The 15,883-nt window shown below is 46.9% G+C and overlaps 1 protein-coding gene across 3 annotated transcripts in view; it reads left to right on the plus strand.

Annotated features, from left to right (window-relative positions):
• AKT2 (AKT serine/threonine kinase 2) overlaps positions 1 to 15,883 on the plus strand; it is a 475,180-nt gene that overhangs the window by 326,885 nt on the left and 132,412 nt on the right. For all 3 annotated transcript variants that reach the window (XM_078660662.1, XM_078660664.1, XM_078660663.1), the window contains one exon: positions 7,349 to 7,505. In XM_078660662.1, the coding sequence (XP_078516788.1) occupies positions 7,349 to 7,505 (157 nt within the window). The remainder of the gene's footprint in view (positions 1 to 7,348; positions 7,506 to 15,883) is intronic.

Below are 15,883 nucleotides of genomic sequence, written 5' to 3' on the forward strand. Positions count from 1 at the left end.
TTCATATGAGCAGTGATATGCAACAATTAAAAAATAAATGATGACATCCAGGGCAGACCAAAATATCTGCTTTAGAAAAATGCTTTTATTTTTACTGGTGGTTAAAATTGTTGAACTCAGTAGGTTGTGTTGTCATGTGGTCACTTTAGGCGTGAGTGAGAAGACCGCCATTTTACACATTCTCGTTTAAAACTTGACATCTTTCTTGAACATTGACATTTGACACACATTTACCTGGATGCCTGTGCAGCCTAATATTCTCTGAAATGGCTTTGCTTACATTTAAACTTCTTCATAGGTGTATTATCAAGTGCCTTGAACATTCTGTACAAAGGCTAATTGCACTATGCATATTGTTGCTGTTATTGTCCACTAAGCGATAACTATCACAAGAGCGTCAACAATAGCGGCCTGATTGGGACTTCAGCATGATAACATGAGTGAGGAGTATTATATAAACAACATTGCTCCATTGTCAGACTGATGAGTATTTTGCTGACATAGTTAAGGTCGTCTCATGCCAGATTTCCAGCCAGGCTGATTCCTGTGTACCTCCTGAGAGGGATGGTGCCAAGCTCTCCATCAAGACAGGCTCCCTAATGACACTTACCCACAGGTAACTGGGGAGTTAGATCACCCTACAGGGATTCTGACAGATTCACCCTCCCCAGACACTAGGATAGGTAACCCTAGGTAGCAGCACAAAATATAATTTATGCAACAGCACAATGTTTGAAATGTTTATGTTCTTTAACGTTCCTTGATGCTGATTGCTATACTAAGTTTCCTTCTACTAATAATTGCAGCACACATATTTTACACAAGAATGTTGGTGCTTCAATAAATATTGAAACACCACGTTGTATATTTCTTGTGTATCTCTTTGAGCATGCATGAGTCACCAAATGAAGGGTACTAGATCTGTTACCATGATTTCCTTAAGTAGTTAGGGGTGTCATGTTATAAGGTTTCACAGTCCACCTGTTACCTTTCCAGGTTTGGGGTACAGATGGTGCACTGTGAGCTAGCAGGACTTATGCCAACATATCCTGATGGTGTGCGCAGAATCAGTGTTGCACAGTTTTGATGTTTATGGTATCCAGCAAACATACAATTTCTGATGGATACATCGGTCTGTGGATTCCTCACCTTATGAATATCCCCTGCCCCAGCATTCCGCAGAATTTTTTCCTAGCTGTCCACGCTGGCGAGGACGTCTGCTCCGCATGTCATCACAGGAGCCATGAGAGAGCCTCGTCGGCGTGATGACGTCATTTCCCTTGTTTCCGCGCAGTCAACGCGTAACCGTTTTCTAGCACTCTCCATATTTGTAGAGTTACTTTGTCGGTTCTTCTGCTATTACTATTGCTAGAAGGGATGTCATCCTCTAGGAAGTCCGGTTTTAAGCCCTGTAGGGACTGTGGGGGTCGCATGTCCATCGCTGACCCCCATGAAGATTGTTTATGGTGCTTATCTTCGGAGCACGACGTGGAGGACTGTTCCTGTTGCAGAAAAATGAATCCAAAAGCACTTAAAGAACGGGAAGCCAAGTTGTTTCAGGCTAAGGCGAAGAAAAGAGATAGAGGGCTAAAACGAGACAAGTCGAAGTAGTCGACTTCACATAAGTCGAAGTCGTCGACTTCACATACATCGAAGTTGAGGAAACATAAGAAAAAAAGACATGGATCTCGGCGCCGATCGTTGTAGGGTAAGGCTTCGAGGTCGCCTTCACTTGCCCCTCGATGTCGTCATAAGGACTTAGTAGCTCCTTCTCCTCGTGTGACTCTGGAGAAGTCTCCTTCGCCTAGAAGTACTCCGGCGCAGTCTACGGCACTGAGGAATTCTCCAGCTTCAGACGCCGAGTCAGTTCAGGAAGTTCCACCTTCTCCTGTGCCTGAGATTGAACCGGTGGATCCGGCAGTGGATCCGAATGTTCCGACGCCGGACACTCCCCGTTTGGATACTGGCTCCAATCCATATTCACAGTTCCCGGCTCCAGGTGCGGATCCGTCGCATTTCTTAAATGCAATGTACAGGGTTTTTGCAAGGGCGGCTTACCCATCCACAGCATCTTCTGGTCCAATGGGTCCGCTGGCATTTAATTTGGGTGTGCCCCAACACCATGCCCAGGCACCCTTTATGCCCTTCATGCCGATGGCGCCGTCATTGTAATGTCCTGCACCAAGAGCCTCAACACCGTTGATGGAATCCTCAGCACCGTCTGGTGAGCCCTTCTCTCGACCTCGTGTGGATCTTGTGCATCCTTCGGAGCCCTTTTCGGCGAAGGCTCCGGCACAGTCGCCACTGCCGCGTTCGACGCCACCAGCGCCGTGTCCACGGATTTGATCACAGAGAGAAGCTCAGATGCTTTTAGAAGAAGAGCAGTACCGTAGAGAGGAGGTAGAAGAAGGCGAGTTGGAAGAGTCTCTGGATGAATTCGAAGGAATTCAGGAGGCGAGCGGTTTGGATACCTCTCCTGAGTGGGAACTCTCTTCTACAAGGGCTTCACCCCCTCAGGAGATTGCTCCTTACCATTTGGTAATAAGGAAAGCTGCAGAGCTTCTGGATTTGTAGTTACCTACTGCTGAATATAAGCCAAATTTAGGTCGTGCATGCACCATCCTCCATAGTAGAACTTCTATTACCATTTAATGAAGCTTTGTTGGATCCTATCCTCGAAGTTTGGTGTAAACCACTTTCTTCGCCTGCTCTTTCTAAGGCTGTGGCTAGAAGGTATAGGACTGCACCAGGGGAGCCATTTTGTCTCTCTTCACATCCATCTCCAGAGAGTTTGGTGGTGCAAGAAATTTTGCTCCAAGCAATCTTTAGGTGCTTTTCCACAGGCCCCAGCTGACAGAGACTCAAAGAAAATGGATCAGACAGCTAAAAAGGTTTTCTCCTCTTCTAGCATGGCTCTGAAATCGACCAATGCCACTTGTCTTCTGGGACGTTACGTACATGCTTTGATGGATTCAGCAAAGCAATTGGGCCCCCAAGTTGCCTGAAAAGGAAAGGAAAAGCTTTATGGAGGTTCTGTTAGATGCGCAGGCTGAGTCTAGACAAGTTATTCAGTCCGGTCTAGATACGGCTGACTCAGTGGCTAGAATTATGGGCTCCTCCCTTGCTACAAGAAGGCAAGCTTGGCTTCGTTCTTCTGGATTTTCCCCTGATGTCTAGGCTACTCTTGTTGATTTGCCCTTTGACGGGTCGAAGCTCTTTGGGGGGGAAAAGCAGATTCGGCCTTGCAGAGGTTTAAGGATAGCAGAGCCACTAAATCCTTGGGATTGCAGACCCAGTCGACAGGTTTTGGCTTCAAGAGATATCGAGGCTTTGGAAGGTCTTCCTTTCGCAACTTCCGTCAACCTCAACAGCAGCAGCTGCAAAATTCACTCTATAAATCTTATAGAGGAGGAGCTGAAGGTTGCCAGCGTGGTTCTGCCCGCAATCTCTCCTCTTCTTATGCCTCTCCCGCTCCCTCTGGTACCACAGGAAAGCATCCCTATATCCCCTATCCTGGAATATGTGGGTCCTTTATGGGGTCGGCTGTCTCACTTTCTGCAAGGTTGGAAATCAGTCACGACAGACCTTTGGGTTTTAAACCTTGTGGAGAATGGGTACGCCCTTCCCTTTCGGGAATTTCCTCCACCGTACCCTCCTTGCCAAGGTTATTGTTCAGAGGACCATTTGCTTCTTCTACAGAAGGAGGTTCTTGCATTACTTCAAAAAGGTGCGATAGAGGTGGTTCCAGAGCAGGAAACGTGGCAGGGATGCTACTCCCGGTATTTCCTGATCCCCAAAAAGGACAGCAGATTACATCTAATCCTGGACCTCATGATCTTGCTTTTTTTTTTTTAAACAATTTTTATTTTATTTCATCAGATAACATAACATCAAGTGCAGTCTTATCTAGTGACAGTTTCCGCAAGATCGGCTCCGCATCTCCGTGTTTATAACATTAGGGCATTACATCTACAGTAGAGCATTTTCAGATCACCCCCCTCCTCCCTCTCTTCCCACCAGCACCCCGAATCCATGTCTATTACATAAACCCCGTAACTCATGGGCTGTTCTCAGGTGTGAGCTCCGTACGTGGAGGCTCGCATAGGTTCCCCCTGGCTTCGTTCCACTTCCCCCACACTCGTGTCCACTTCTTGTGGCAACCCCTGTGTGTGTAAACCGCCTTCTCGGCTACCATTGCCATGTCCGTGTCTTCTTCCCACTGTGATTGTGAGGGCGTCACCCCGGATCCCCAATTCTTCGCTAATGATCTTGCATTTTACCTGAAACAGGAGAAGTTCAAGATGCTGACCCTTGTGTAGGTTCTTCTAGCGCTGCAGGAAGAGGACAGGATGGTGTCGAGTGACTTAGAGGATGCGTATTTGCACATTCCCATTCTGAAGTCGCACAGGAAGTGTCTCCGTTTTACGGTTGGGTCGCGACACTACCAGTTTGTGGTCCTCCTGTTTGGTCTTACTACTGCACCTCGAGTCTTCACAAAGGTGATGGCAGTGGTGGCAGCTCATCTCAGAAAATCGGGGATTCCTGTTTTCCCCTCTCTGGACGACTGTCGCCAGAGATGGTGCTTCATCATCTGCGGGTAACATCTCATCTGTTGTTCGACTTGGGTTTTTCAATCAATGTGCCCAAATCTCACCTGGTGCCCTCGCAGCCCAACCTGTTCATAGGGGCGGTACTGGACACTACTGTGTGTCGAGCATTTCCTCCTCCACAAAGAATTCTCGACATTCAGGAGAAGATCCCTTTATTCCATAATGGAGCAGTTGTTCCAGTTCTGAAGGTCCTTCGCCTGCTCGGTCTGTTCGCTTCCTGCATTCTGTTGGTCAACCATGCACGCAGGCTCATGAGGGCGCTCCAGTGGTGTCTCCGCAGGCAGTGGTATCAGCACAACGGAGATCTCAGGGAGTCAGTCAGGATCTCCAGAGAAGCTGCAGCGGATCTGTCCTGGTGGAGCGTGGAGGGCAATCTGTCTCAAGGAAAGCCCTTTCATCTTCCTCCATCGGTGGCCAGTGATAACGGATGCCTCTACCCTAGGGTGGGGTGCTCATCTGGGGGATCTGGAGATCAAGGGTCTCCAGAGGAAAGGTTGCTTCAAATCAACCTTCTGGAATTGCGGACAATACGTTTGGCGCGCAAGACCTTTCTCCCTTCCCTTCGTGGTCAGTCGGTTCAAGTCCTGACGGACAACACTAACGCAATGTGGTATGTCAACAAACAGGGAGGAGTAGGGTCATACATTCTCTGCAGAGGGGCGTTGGAGCTCTGGTCCTGGGCTCATGACCAGCAGATTTGCTTGATGGTAAATCATCTGGCCGGGGTGCTGAACGTGCGTGCGGACAGTCTCAGTCGGCATTTCTCTGCCGACCACGAGTGGAGACTTCATCCAGAGGTTTTTCGTCATGTCTTCCGGACGTGGGGGACTCCTCGGGTGGGCCTGTTTGCCAGTCTCAAGAATGCGCACTGCCTGCCATAATGCTGTCTCTAGTTTCTGAGGCAGGGAGCGTTGGGGGACGCATTTCAGTAGAGTTGCAGTTCGCAACTCCTTTACGCGTTTCCCCCCATACCCTTGACTCCTCGTTTCTGAGAAAGATTCCCAAGACCGGGCCCAAGTTATATTGATCACCCCAGATTGGCCAGGCAACACTCCACCAAGTCCATTTGCTCCTACAGATGGTCAAGATTCATTAAATGGTGTGGAGAGAGATCCATTGAACCTTTAAAGGCCCACTGATCAAATGTTCTTCAGTTTGCTCTTTCTTTGGTTCAGCAGGGTTGTGCTGTGGCCACGGTTAAGGGCTACTTGTCGGCCTTATCGGATTTTCTGTCTTCCTGATCATCCCTCGTTATTTAAGTCTCCTATTGTTTTGTGATTTATCAAAGGACTCCCCAATAGGTTTCCACCTACACCCTTTGTTATGCCCCAATGGGATCTTCATCTTGTTTTGACTTTTTTTATGGGTTCCCCATTTGAAATCCTTCATAGTTGCCCTTTGAAACTTTTGCCTTTTAAAACAGTCTTTCTGGTAGCAATTACCTCAGCAAGAAGGGTGAGTGAGCTTCAAGCTCTTAATTCGAAACCTCAGTTTTTGACCGTACATGCTGAAAGGATGGTCCTTAGGACTAGGGCTGCTTTTCTGCCTAAGGTAGTTACTCCCTTCCATCTGGGGCAGTCCATAAGTCTCCCTGTATTTTATCCTCCCTCTCCCCCTTCCAAGGAGGAGGAGACTTCACCGACTGGACCCTAAACGAGAGGTGAGCTTTTATTTGGACAGAACAAAGGATTTACGTTTGGACTATCAGCTCTTTGTGGGCTGTGTTGGACACTTAAAAGGCAAAGCTGTGCACAAGCGTACTCTGTCCGGGTGAATCATCTTGTGCATTAAGATCTGCTTCGCCCCTGCTGTTAGGGAACCACCTGAGGGTATACGAGCTCATTCTACTAGGGCTAAGTCTTTTATCTCTGCTTTAGCTAGAGGTGTTCCGTGTTGGACATTTATAAGGCAGCTACTTGGGCCTCCCTCCACACTTTCGCAAAGCATTACTGCTTAGATTCCGAGGTGAGGAGGGAGGGCCATTTTGCGCGTTCTGTCTTGCAGGACTTTTTGGTATAAGAAAGGCGGACACCCTCCTGGGAGTGGGACTGCTGTGGGAATCTATTCATAAGGTGAGGAATCCACAGGCAGATGTATCCATCAGAAGAACAAGTCCACGAACAAGTTACTTACCTCCGGTAACGCTTTTTCTGGTGGATACAGTATCTGCCTGTGGATTCCTCACTGACCAACCCTCCTCCCCGTTTTCCACCTTTGTATACCTTAAAGGATGCCTTATTTGGCTTGTTGTTTTATATTGTATCTTCTTTCAATCTGGTACATTTATAGGCAATGCTGATTTTGTTTAGCTTTCCTTTTTGATGTTATACCGTGTATATTGATTTAAATGTTGTGTACTGTGTATACTATGGTTTATTGTCGGTCCACCTGTTTCACCTCGGGGGCACGGGAAAATGGGTGGAACTGACGTCATCACGCCGACGAGGCTCTCTTATGGCTCCTATGTTGCCATGCGGAGTCTCGAGCGGAGCCGACGTCCTCGTGGGCGTGGAGATCTAGGAAAAAATTCTGCAGATATTCATAAGGTGAGGAATCCACAGACAGATACTGTATCCACCAGAAAAAGCGTTACCGAAGGTAAGTAACTTGTTCTTTACTGAGAAAGTATAAGCTATATGAAAGTTTACAACTGCATCCAAACAGGTGACAGATCTGTAGATATAAAATTTAGCAAAGCCTGTGCTCAATATTGATACAAATGTTTTTTCCCAAAACAGGGAAGAATGGATGAGAGCCATTCAGACTGTTGCTAACAGTTTAAAGAACCAAGAGCCACAAGATGAGGAGACTATGGATTTCAAATGTGGGTCACCGAGTGACTCCATGGGACCCGAGAACATGGAGGTCGTAGAAACTAAAGGAGGATCTAAAGTGGTAAGATTCCTGAAAGACAAATTGGGCCCTGTAGAATAATTAATTCAGTTTAAATATTTGTATTGATTTTTTTAACATATGTTTCAGAGTTAATGTAAGGCAAATCAGGGGAACAATGTATTGTATGTTAAACAATGCCACCATGGAAATAAAGCAACTAATTCACAGCCTGAAATAGCAACTTAATTCTCGATGGCTAAAATTCTAGTTATGAAAGTAGGTGAAATAGTTGCAAGCTAGCACTGCAGCTTACTGGAAAAGCCAGGATGAGTGAAAGTGAAGATGGGAGAAGGTGATAAGAAGAAGAGGATGTGATGAAGAGTATAGGTTAAGGAGCCAGACACAAGTCAGGGAAATAATTTCTGATTTTTGAAAATTAGTGGAAGAGTCACCAAAGCTGTAAATTTGAGTGTTTTTTTTTCCAAACTGTCTTGTGTTGCAGTATGTGGAACGGGGAATCAAGGAGGTTCTGTTTAGAGAGGAAAGTCTTTGACTTGGACATTGTTGGCCCTGCAAATGTATGACACCCATCTACTGCGTATGTCTAAACAGCTTTACACCTCATCTAATGTGAAAGAAAATGTTTAACTGCCAAAGATAGTAACAGGTCAAGTGGGTGAGAGCATTATTGTTAGAATGGCACAAGGAGTCTGGCAACGCGTTCCAGGTTTTGGTGTGGTCTGAAGTGAGGGGTTATCTGCAATTATTTGCCAGACGTTGTCACAAAAGACACTGTTGCAGTCATAAAATATGAAGTTTAATCTTCTTGTTCACTCAAAAAGCACCAGCCGGGTATGAATGGTAGTATTCCATTTTGTGCATTTAGCTCTGTAGCTCAAGAATACCAAACTTCACAAGATTCAGAGAGCAGCATGTTAGATTGCAATGATCGTTTTACCATTAGCACTTCAGATTCGTAAAATGTACATTCTGATGGATCTCACCTTAAGAATGTTTCCCCCAGGCGCCAGACTGGATTTGGACTTTTTGAAGCAGTACACCCACATGCCACTAGGTGGTGGTGTGCGACTTTGCGTTGACTTTAGTCTGCCACAGAAGGGATGGGGCAGGACTACATATAAGTGCTACCCAGGCGCACCAGCATCAATTCCTTTCTTTCCATACCTTTGAATGCAGACCCAGAGCACCGCTTCCACTTTCACCAGCTTTGAAAAAGTCCAGTGTACAAGGAAACAATGTCCCTTCTAAAAACTACAGGCTTCAAACTATGACATGACTGCAGAAAGCAGATGTCCATCACGGAGGTGTTTCTTTGGTGTTTGGGCTTGGGGCACGACTCCAAGTCATCTGAGTGCACCCTCATGAATCCAATGGCAGTCCAGGACTGGAAAGCTGTATGTCACCAAACATTGGAAGAAGTCACAGGCCTCAAGTAAGTCCCCACCTCTCCAAGTCAAGGGCCCGACGTGCTCCCGCTAGAAGACTTCTCGATACTTGATTCAGGAGCGGATTTCACAGCTAATCCTGGTACACTCGCCAAGTTATGCTCCCTCTGGTGCAATTTTGGCTTGCAAGGATCCTCCGGGGCCCTGAGTCTAATTACTGCTAGCACATCCCGTCCACTGTCCTATCTGAACTCTTTGTACCCCTCTCAGGTTCAGCACAACTGATACAGGTTTCCACACTGGCTCCGGGACTCAAGTTTGTTTCCTCTCCTCCAACGCCAATAATAGAGGAGAATATGATGCCGGTATTCAAAATGAACCCGGCATCAGCTCGACCCCCAACTGAGCCCTCACTCTGAATCCCCTACAATGGACTACCAGAGTGGGAATCTAACCATCCAATAACACAGAAGTGCCCTCAAAGGCTCCATTGTCTTTTTGGTTCTGACTCTGGATAGAGCTGGCCCCTACTTGGAGTGGACAATTGCGGGGATAGGGGGTGATTTACCCTCCCCACCTCCAACTATGGTGAGCGGTTGACGTTCTTTCTGGACCTACAACTGCCTTCTGTTGAATTCATAACAAATAACCTCACAGGAGTTTTGCAATCTGATCCAGCCTCATCTGAGCCCTTGCTTCCGTTTAATGCCTGATACCTCATTGGGCACTTGGTTCAAACACTGCTTTTGCTAGCTGGTGATTGGTCGGTGACCTGATGCCTTAGACTCTGATTTCTTTATACAGCATCCTGCTCCAGAGAGTCTGGTTGTCCAGAATTCCACCAGCAAGGTGAACCCCAATTAATTCCTTCTGGCCCTTTCTGACAGAGATTTGAATACGATTGAGGCGTGTGAAAAACGAATATTTTGATCAGCTATCCTCACAGTGAGATTGGGCAACGCTGTTTGTAAGTTGGCCCGAAACACATAACGCCTCCTGGGACATGGCTAGGGAGATGTTGCTGGAGGCCCTGGAAGAACTTTGAGCCTCTTTGTCTGAAATCATTCAAGATGTCCAAGATGCAGCCAAATATGTGATATGTGCTGTCCTTTTGTGGCCAGGGGCCATGAATCTGGCGGGTAACGCATGGGTCACCACAGCCTTCCGTCCACCCTTTCGTTTTCCTCTGTAGCAACTGCCTCCAAGCTGCTTCAGCTTGCCATTAGTGGCGCACAACCACCCTGTGGTAGACAGGACCCAGCTATTTTCTCCATGGTGGCATTCACCACATCTGGATTCGTGGACGGAGAGACGCGAGGTAGCAGGGAGGCCGAAGCGCATTCTCAAGCCTGGTGATATTACATACCCAGCGCAGAGACATATCATTTACCCGCAGCAAGTTATTTCCTGCGATGCGACACCAGCCTCTGGACAACTATTTTTTATAAAATATACATCCAAAATGGTATATACTTGGAAATGACCAGTGACTAATGAATTATCGGTGGCTACCTGCACTCTCCCACTTCGTTTTGTAAAGGCATAAGGACGCCTGAGGACTCCGACAGAGCATTACTAATTGATGACAGTAACCTCTAAAGAGATCCATCTGATCAACCTGAGCAATATCTAATCTCTACATGTACACCGGGGATACCAAATTCACTTAAGGGCTCCCACAGAGACTACCCAATTGATGAAGGTAACCTCCACAGAGTTCGCACTTGAACAATCCCATTGATGAACAGAACTAAAGGATACACCAATAAAACTAACTGTAAAGAACTACCACATCATCTAAGGGAACGTGTCTCCACAAGGTTGGATACAACAACACATATACAGAACCGAATAGAGAGGATCTGGTCTTCTCTTTTCAAAGAAACCCTGTCCTGATGAAGGTCAAAATCATAGAAACCGAAACGCTGCGTCGACAACTTGTGTTCTTGTGTTTTTAAATTATTCTTTTGTACCCATGTACATTTACAAGTACATTTTTATGTTCTTTTAAACTGGTATTATATATTGTCTTTTGTATATCGTGAATTAAAAAGTTGTGCAAGTACATACACTTCTGTGTTTTGAATTGTGTTTTTATAATTTTCCCTCAATATTTGTGATTTATTTTTCATGTGGTTATGGCATCTGCTGGCTATTTGGCTTCCCCCCTCTCCCCCTTACCCCATTGTCAACCTAACTGAGGAACCTCCCTCTCTGCCTGATCTATAGGCCAACTAGGGACTACTTGTCAGTTGTCACAATTCACCACATCTGACCAGTCTGCCAGATCATGCAGCATGGCTATGTTTACCCTTCACCTTCAGCCCACAGAAGAATGGATCTCAGAAGAGTAACTGTCCATTCTAAAGCAAGAGGTCTGAGCTATACTCTCCGAAGGACTTATTAACTGTGTTCCAGACTCAGAAATAGGGCCGGACAGTTGTTTCTTGCTATTTCCTTGTGCCGAAGAAGAATGAAGGACGTCGGCCTTTCTTAGATTTTCACCCTCTGAATGCTTTCCAATAGAAGGATAAATTCTGAATGCTCACAGCCCATATTCTATTTGCCTGGATCTGAATGACTGGATTGTGCACCTGGATCCTTCACAGAGGCTTCCTTTTATTGGAGCTGTCTTGGAAACATGCAGTTCAGAGCCTTCCCTCCGTCACAATTAGTCCAGGACATTATGGATGGCTAACAACTGCTTTAAATTAAAGTCTCGAAAAAACGAAGTTCTCTTGTTTGGCAACAACACCTCCTGTCGGTCCCTAAGTTGGTGGGTGCAAAAACTGGGTACTGTTACCGCTCCTGTGCTTTCCAAACTGGTTTATTGTATTGCCTTATTTATCAACATGCAGCAAAATCTTTTAAACCAATTGCAAATTTTGTAGAATGCTGCGGCTCACCTGCTGCTTGGGATTCCTAAGTATCAGTCTGCATCACAGGCTTTAATCCAGTTACATTGGCTACCAGTCAGAAAGCACATAGACTTTAAGGCTCTGTGTATTGCCTTTAGTGCTCTCCAATACTCATGACCCGACTATCTGAAATGGAATTTCACATGGTACACTCCATCCAGGGCTCTGCGCTTTTCAGCAGCCAACAATGTGGACCCTGGCTAGATAGTTTTGCCACAGTTGAGATCGCTCAGTGTCAAAACGTTTGCACGTTGGAGTTCACTAGAGGGAAAGATGCATTCCAGCTCACGTTGATCACTGGACTCCTGCACTCCATACTGCCTTCGCCTCGCCTGCCCTGAGTTCTGAAGATCAGAAATGATTGCGCCCAGGTCATTCCTAGTGGCTGCAGATTGGACCAGAAGAGTGTGTACCCGGAATGTCTTGAGTATCTGCACTCTAATTAGGCTACCACTTCGGGAGGATCTTCTTTCGCAGCAGTGTGAAGAGGGAGGCTGTCTGCACCCAAATCTGTGTCATGTACACCTCCATGCATTGATATTGAGCAGCAGCAGTCGACTGAGTTTGATCTACCACCTGAAGCTCTAGATGTCCTCCCTTCAGCCAGGCGTCAATCTGCAAAGAACATTTACGCTGGTCTCACAAGCAAATTTGTGACCAGGAGTGGTGTCCAAAAGAGAACCCCTTAAAAGCCAAACTGTTGGATGCTTTACTGTTTTTATTTCTTCGCACCGGCAGGGTCTTTCAGTAGGCACTATTAAAGTTTATTTGTCGACCCTTTCAGACTTTTTGGGTTTACCAGACTGCACAACCTAGGACTGCTGCTGATATGATTTTTAATTTACAGTGACTGCATTTGAATTATTCGCCCTCTAGGGAGAAAGACCATCAGCGAAACCGGTTACGACTTTGCAACCCCGAGCGACCACTTGATATCGTTGACTCTTGTGATTTCACTACCCGTCTTGGGAAGGCCCCAAGCTAGCGTGACTGATGTGTTTTCTTCGAAACCTGGCTCTACCTCAGAGCCAGCAACCTTTATTCAATGATAAAGTAGTGGTTTTGGAACACAGCTATGTTGCATCAAATATGATTCTCCATTTGTAGTATGACAAGAGATATTATGAAATTCAATTGGACCTCTAACGTCCTTAATGACAACCATTCTTCTTTAAATCTGTTGTGATGCAGTTTACTTAGGTTCTTACACACATGTTCTCTCCCAAACCATTTGTGATGCCACAGTGTTACCTGAACTTAGGCTTGAGGTTCCTCATGTGTACTCCCTTTGAGCCGATGAACAACTGTTCGCTACGTTTTCTGAACTTAAAGACTGTCTTCCTCATTGAGATCATCAACGTTGATTTCTTCATTTACACCCTTAACACCACTCACCAACTAAAATTAATACCCATAACTCCTTAAAACTCTGCTGCCCAAAACCAAAGCTCTCCTCAGCTTGTTGCTTGAGTGAACTCCAAGCTGTGTCCCCACCACCAGTTTTCCGGACAAACAGGTGGTGAGGACTTGGATGACCTTCTTACAGTAGCGGCTCCCCCTTAGGGGAGTGGGGGCGTCGCCCCACTGCTTTCTCGCAGCACGAGAAGGCAGAAACATAAAATGGTAAAACTACCATTTTATGTTTCTGCTTCTCGCAGTGCGAGAAAGCAAAATGCCTGGAATGCCTGGAATGCCTGGTTGTGGGAGGGCGGGTGGGTGGTCCTGGTCACGGGCAGGGGGGAGTGGTTTGCCCACTGTTGTGGGTACTGACTGTTTGGTCGGCCCCAGGGCCAAACAAAGCAGTCATGCGCACTCCCCCTTTTTCTCTGTGTAGGCTGCTGCATGCAGCCTACACAGAGAAAATAGCCTGGCTGGGGCGCTCTCCGTTGCACCTCACCAATCAGAACGCTGCCATTGCAGCGTTGTGATTGGCTTGGGTAGGGGTGGGAGAATTCCTTCTGGCTGTTTCCTTTTTCCTGTTCCTGCAGTCGGGACACATGCGGGACTGGCTGCACCATGACCGGCCAGGAGCGGAGGCTGCTCGGTAATCGGCAGTTGGGTATGTTGTATTTTTATTTTTTTATTTCCCCTCGTGCCCCCTCTCCCGCGAGCTTGCCAGCCACGGATGCTTGACCCCTTGTCGACTCGAATCATGTACACTGGCCGAATAATATTGTAGAAGTAGTCACGAGGACACCATAATGGTATGATTTGCAGAGGTACAGGGGGATTACTGTTGGGCGCAGACCCATCAGGTATTTAGGAAATATGCGGTTCACTCTATCTGTATGTCACACAAAACATAAGAAATCAAATGAAATATCTAATGTTTACATTTACTGACATTATGCAATGCACAGGCAAATCCTTCAGTTCATTAATAACATTATATATTTTACACTGGAAGGAGTGTATTGTATAGGCTTAGGCAGAATTAAAAAAATAAAAGAATATGATGAGCTCTTCAGAGAGATTTGATCGCTTTCTCACCTGGAACTGGACAATGACAGCCAGAACAAATGACTTCTCAGGACAGCTTATAAAAGTGGGTTAACTTGCGGTGTGAAATGGCTTGGTGCCCTCTAATATCTGCTGCCAATCAGATTATGTTAAGCACTTTCTGGAGCTCTAGACTGTTACACTGTAATTTGATTGAGTAACTGAAGGGGCCATCAGACAGAAAGCTCATATTTCTTTACGATGCATGGGTTTGTAGGTCTCGCCTGCGACAGCGCATGCTGTCTCCGAGACATTTAGTAAGTGGCTTTTAAAAGTGCCACCAGAGGATTTTGCTGGCCCACAGCTTGCGTTCATGCGCTTGTGCACGTGCACAGCTGCCATCTATGTTTTTTTTATTTCTGTAATCCGGCTCCTCTGCTTGCAATACCCCCCTCCCTTTTCCCCCTCCCTCCTCCTGGTCAGCTCCATTTGTGTCTTTTAGCTGTGAATCATGCTCCTCTGCTTGCACTCCCTCTCCCCCCTCCTCTTTGTCAGTTTCATTTGTGTCTTCTATCACTGTGAATGCTCCTGCTTCTACAAGGCACACACACCATCAGTCGTCAGTGCACGCTTCCACCAGGCGCACACACCACCAGCCGTCAGTGCACGCTTCCACCAGGCACACACACCACCAGCCGTCAGTGCACGCTTTCACCGGGCACACACCACCAGCCATCAGTGCACGCTTTCACCGGGCACACACACCACTAGCCATCAGTGAACGCTTTCACCGGGCACACACCCAGATCTCATAGTAGTGACGGATGGGTCTCTTCTTGGATGGGGCGCCATCTGGGGGAAGTGGAGATCAGAGGACTCTGGTCTCCGGTGGAAGTCAGGCTGCGTATCAACCTGTTGGAACTTCGGATGATCCGATTGGCACTGAAAGCCTTTTTACCATCCATCAAGGGAAGGCTAGTTCAGGTGTTCACAGACAACACTACCGCCATGTGTTACTGCAACAAACCAGGCGGAGTGGGGTCGTGGACTCTTTGTCAAGAGACCCTGCGCCTCTGGACTTCGCTGGAACAGGGCATTTCCTCCATGGTTCAACATCTAGCCAGTTATCTCAACGCCAGAGCTGAATAACTCAGCAGAAGGTGCCTTGCATATTAAGAGTGGCGTCTTGATCCGGAGGTGGAGCAAAGTCTTTTTCAGGGGTGTAGAGAACCTTGGTTAGATCCGTTTGCCTCCGAAGAGAACCCGTAATGTCACCAGTTTTGGGCTTTGGAGTTTCCAAGGCGGCTCTTGCTCTGCAATGCTTTTCTCGTGAGTGGAACTCAGGTCTGCTGTATGCCTTTCCACCCATACCACTCCTACCCAGAGTGCTCAAGAAGATCAGCAGCGACCAAGCACAAGGTATTCCTCTCGCTCCGGATTGGGCACGGAGAGTTTGGAATCCCGAGCTTCTGGATGGGAGCATCGATCCTCCGATCAGGCTGCCACTTCGGGAGGATCTTCTGTCGCAGCAGCAGGGGAGGGATTCTCCAATCTCCTTGCATGGAGGTTTGAGCGGCGACAGTTAACAGCTTTTTACCTTCCTCCCGAAGTCTGTGAGGCAATTCTGGCAGCCAGGCATCCCTCCATGAAATCTGTATACGCCTGCCGATGGAAT

Source organism: Lissotriton helveticus, chromosome 9, assembly GCF_964261635.1.
Source record: "Lissotriton helveticus chromosome 9, aLisHel1.1, whole genome shotgun sequence".
NCBI lineage: Eukaryota > Metazoa > Chordata > Amphibia > Caudata > Salamandridae > Lissotriton > Lissotriton helveticus.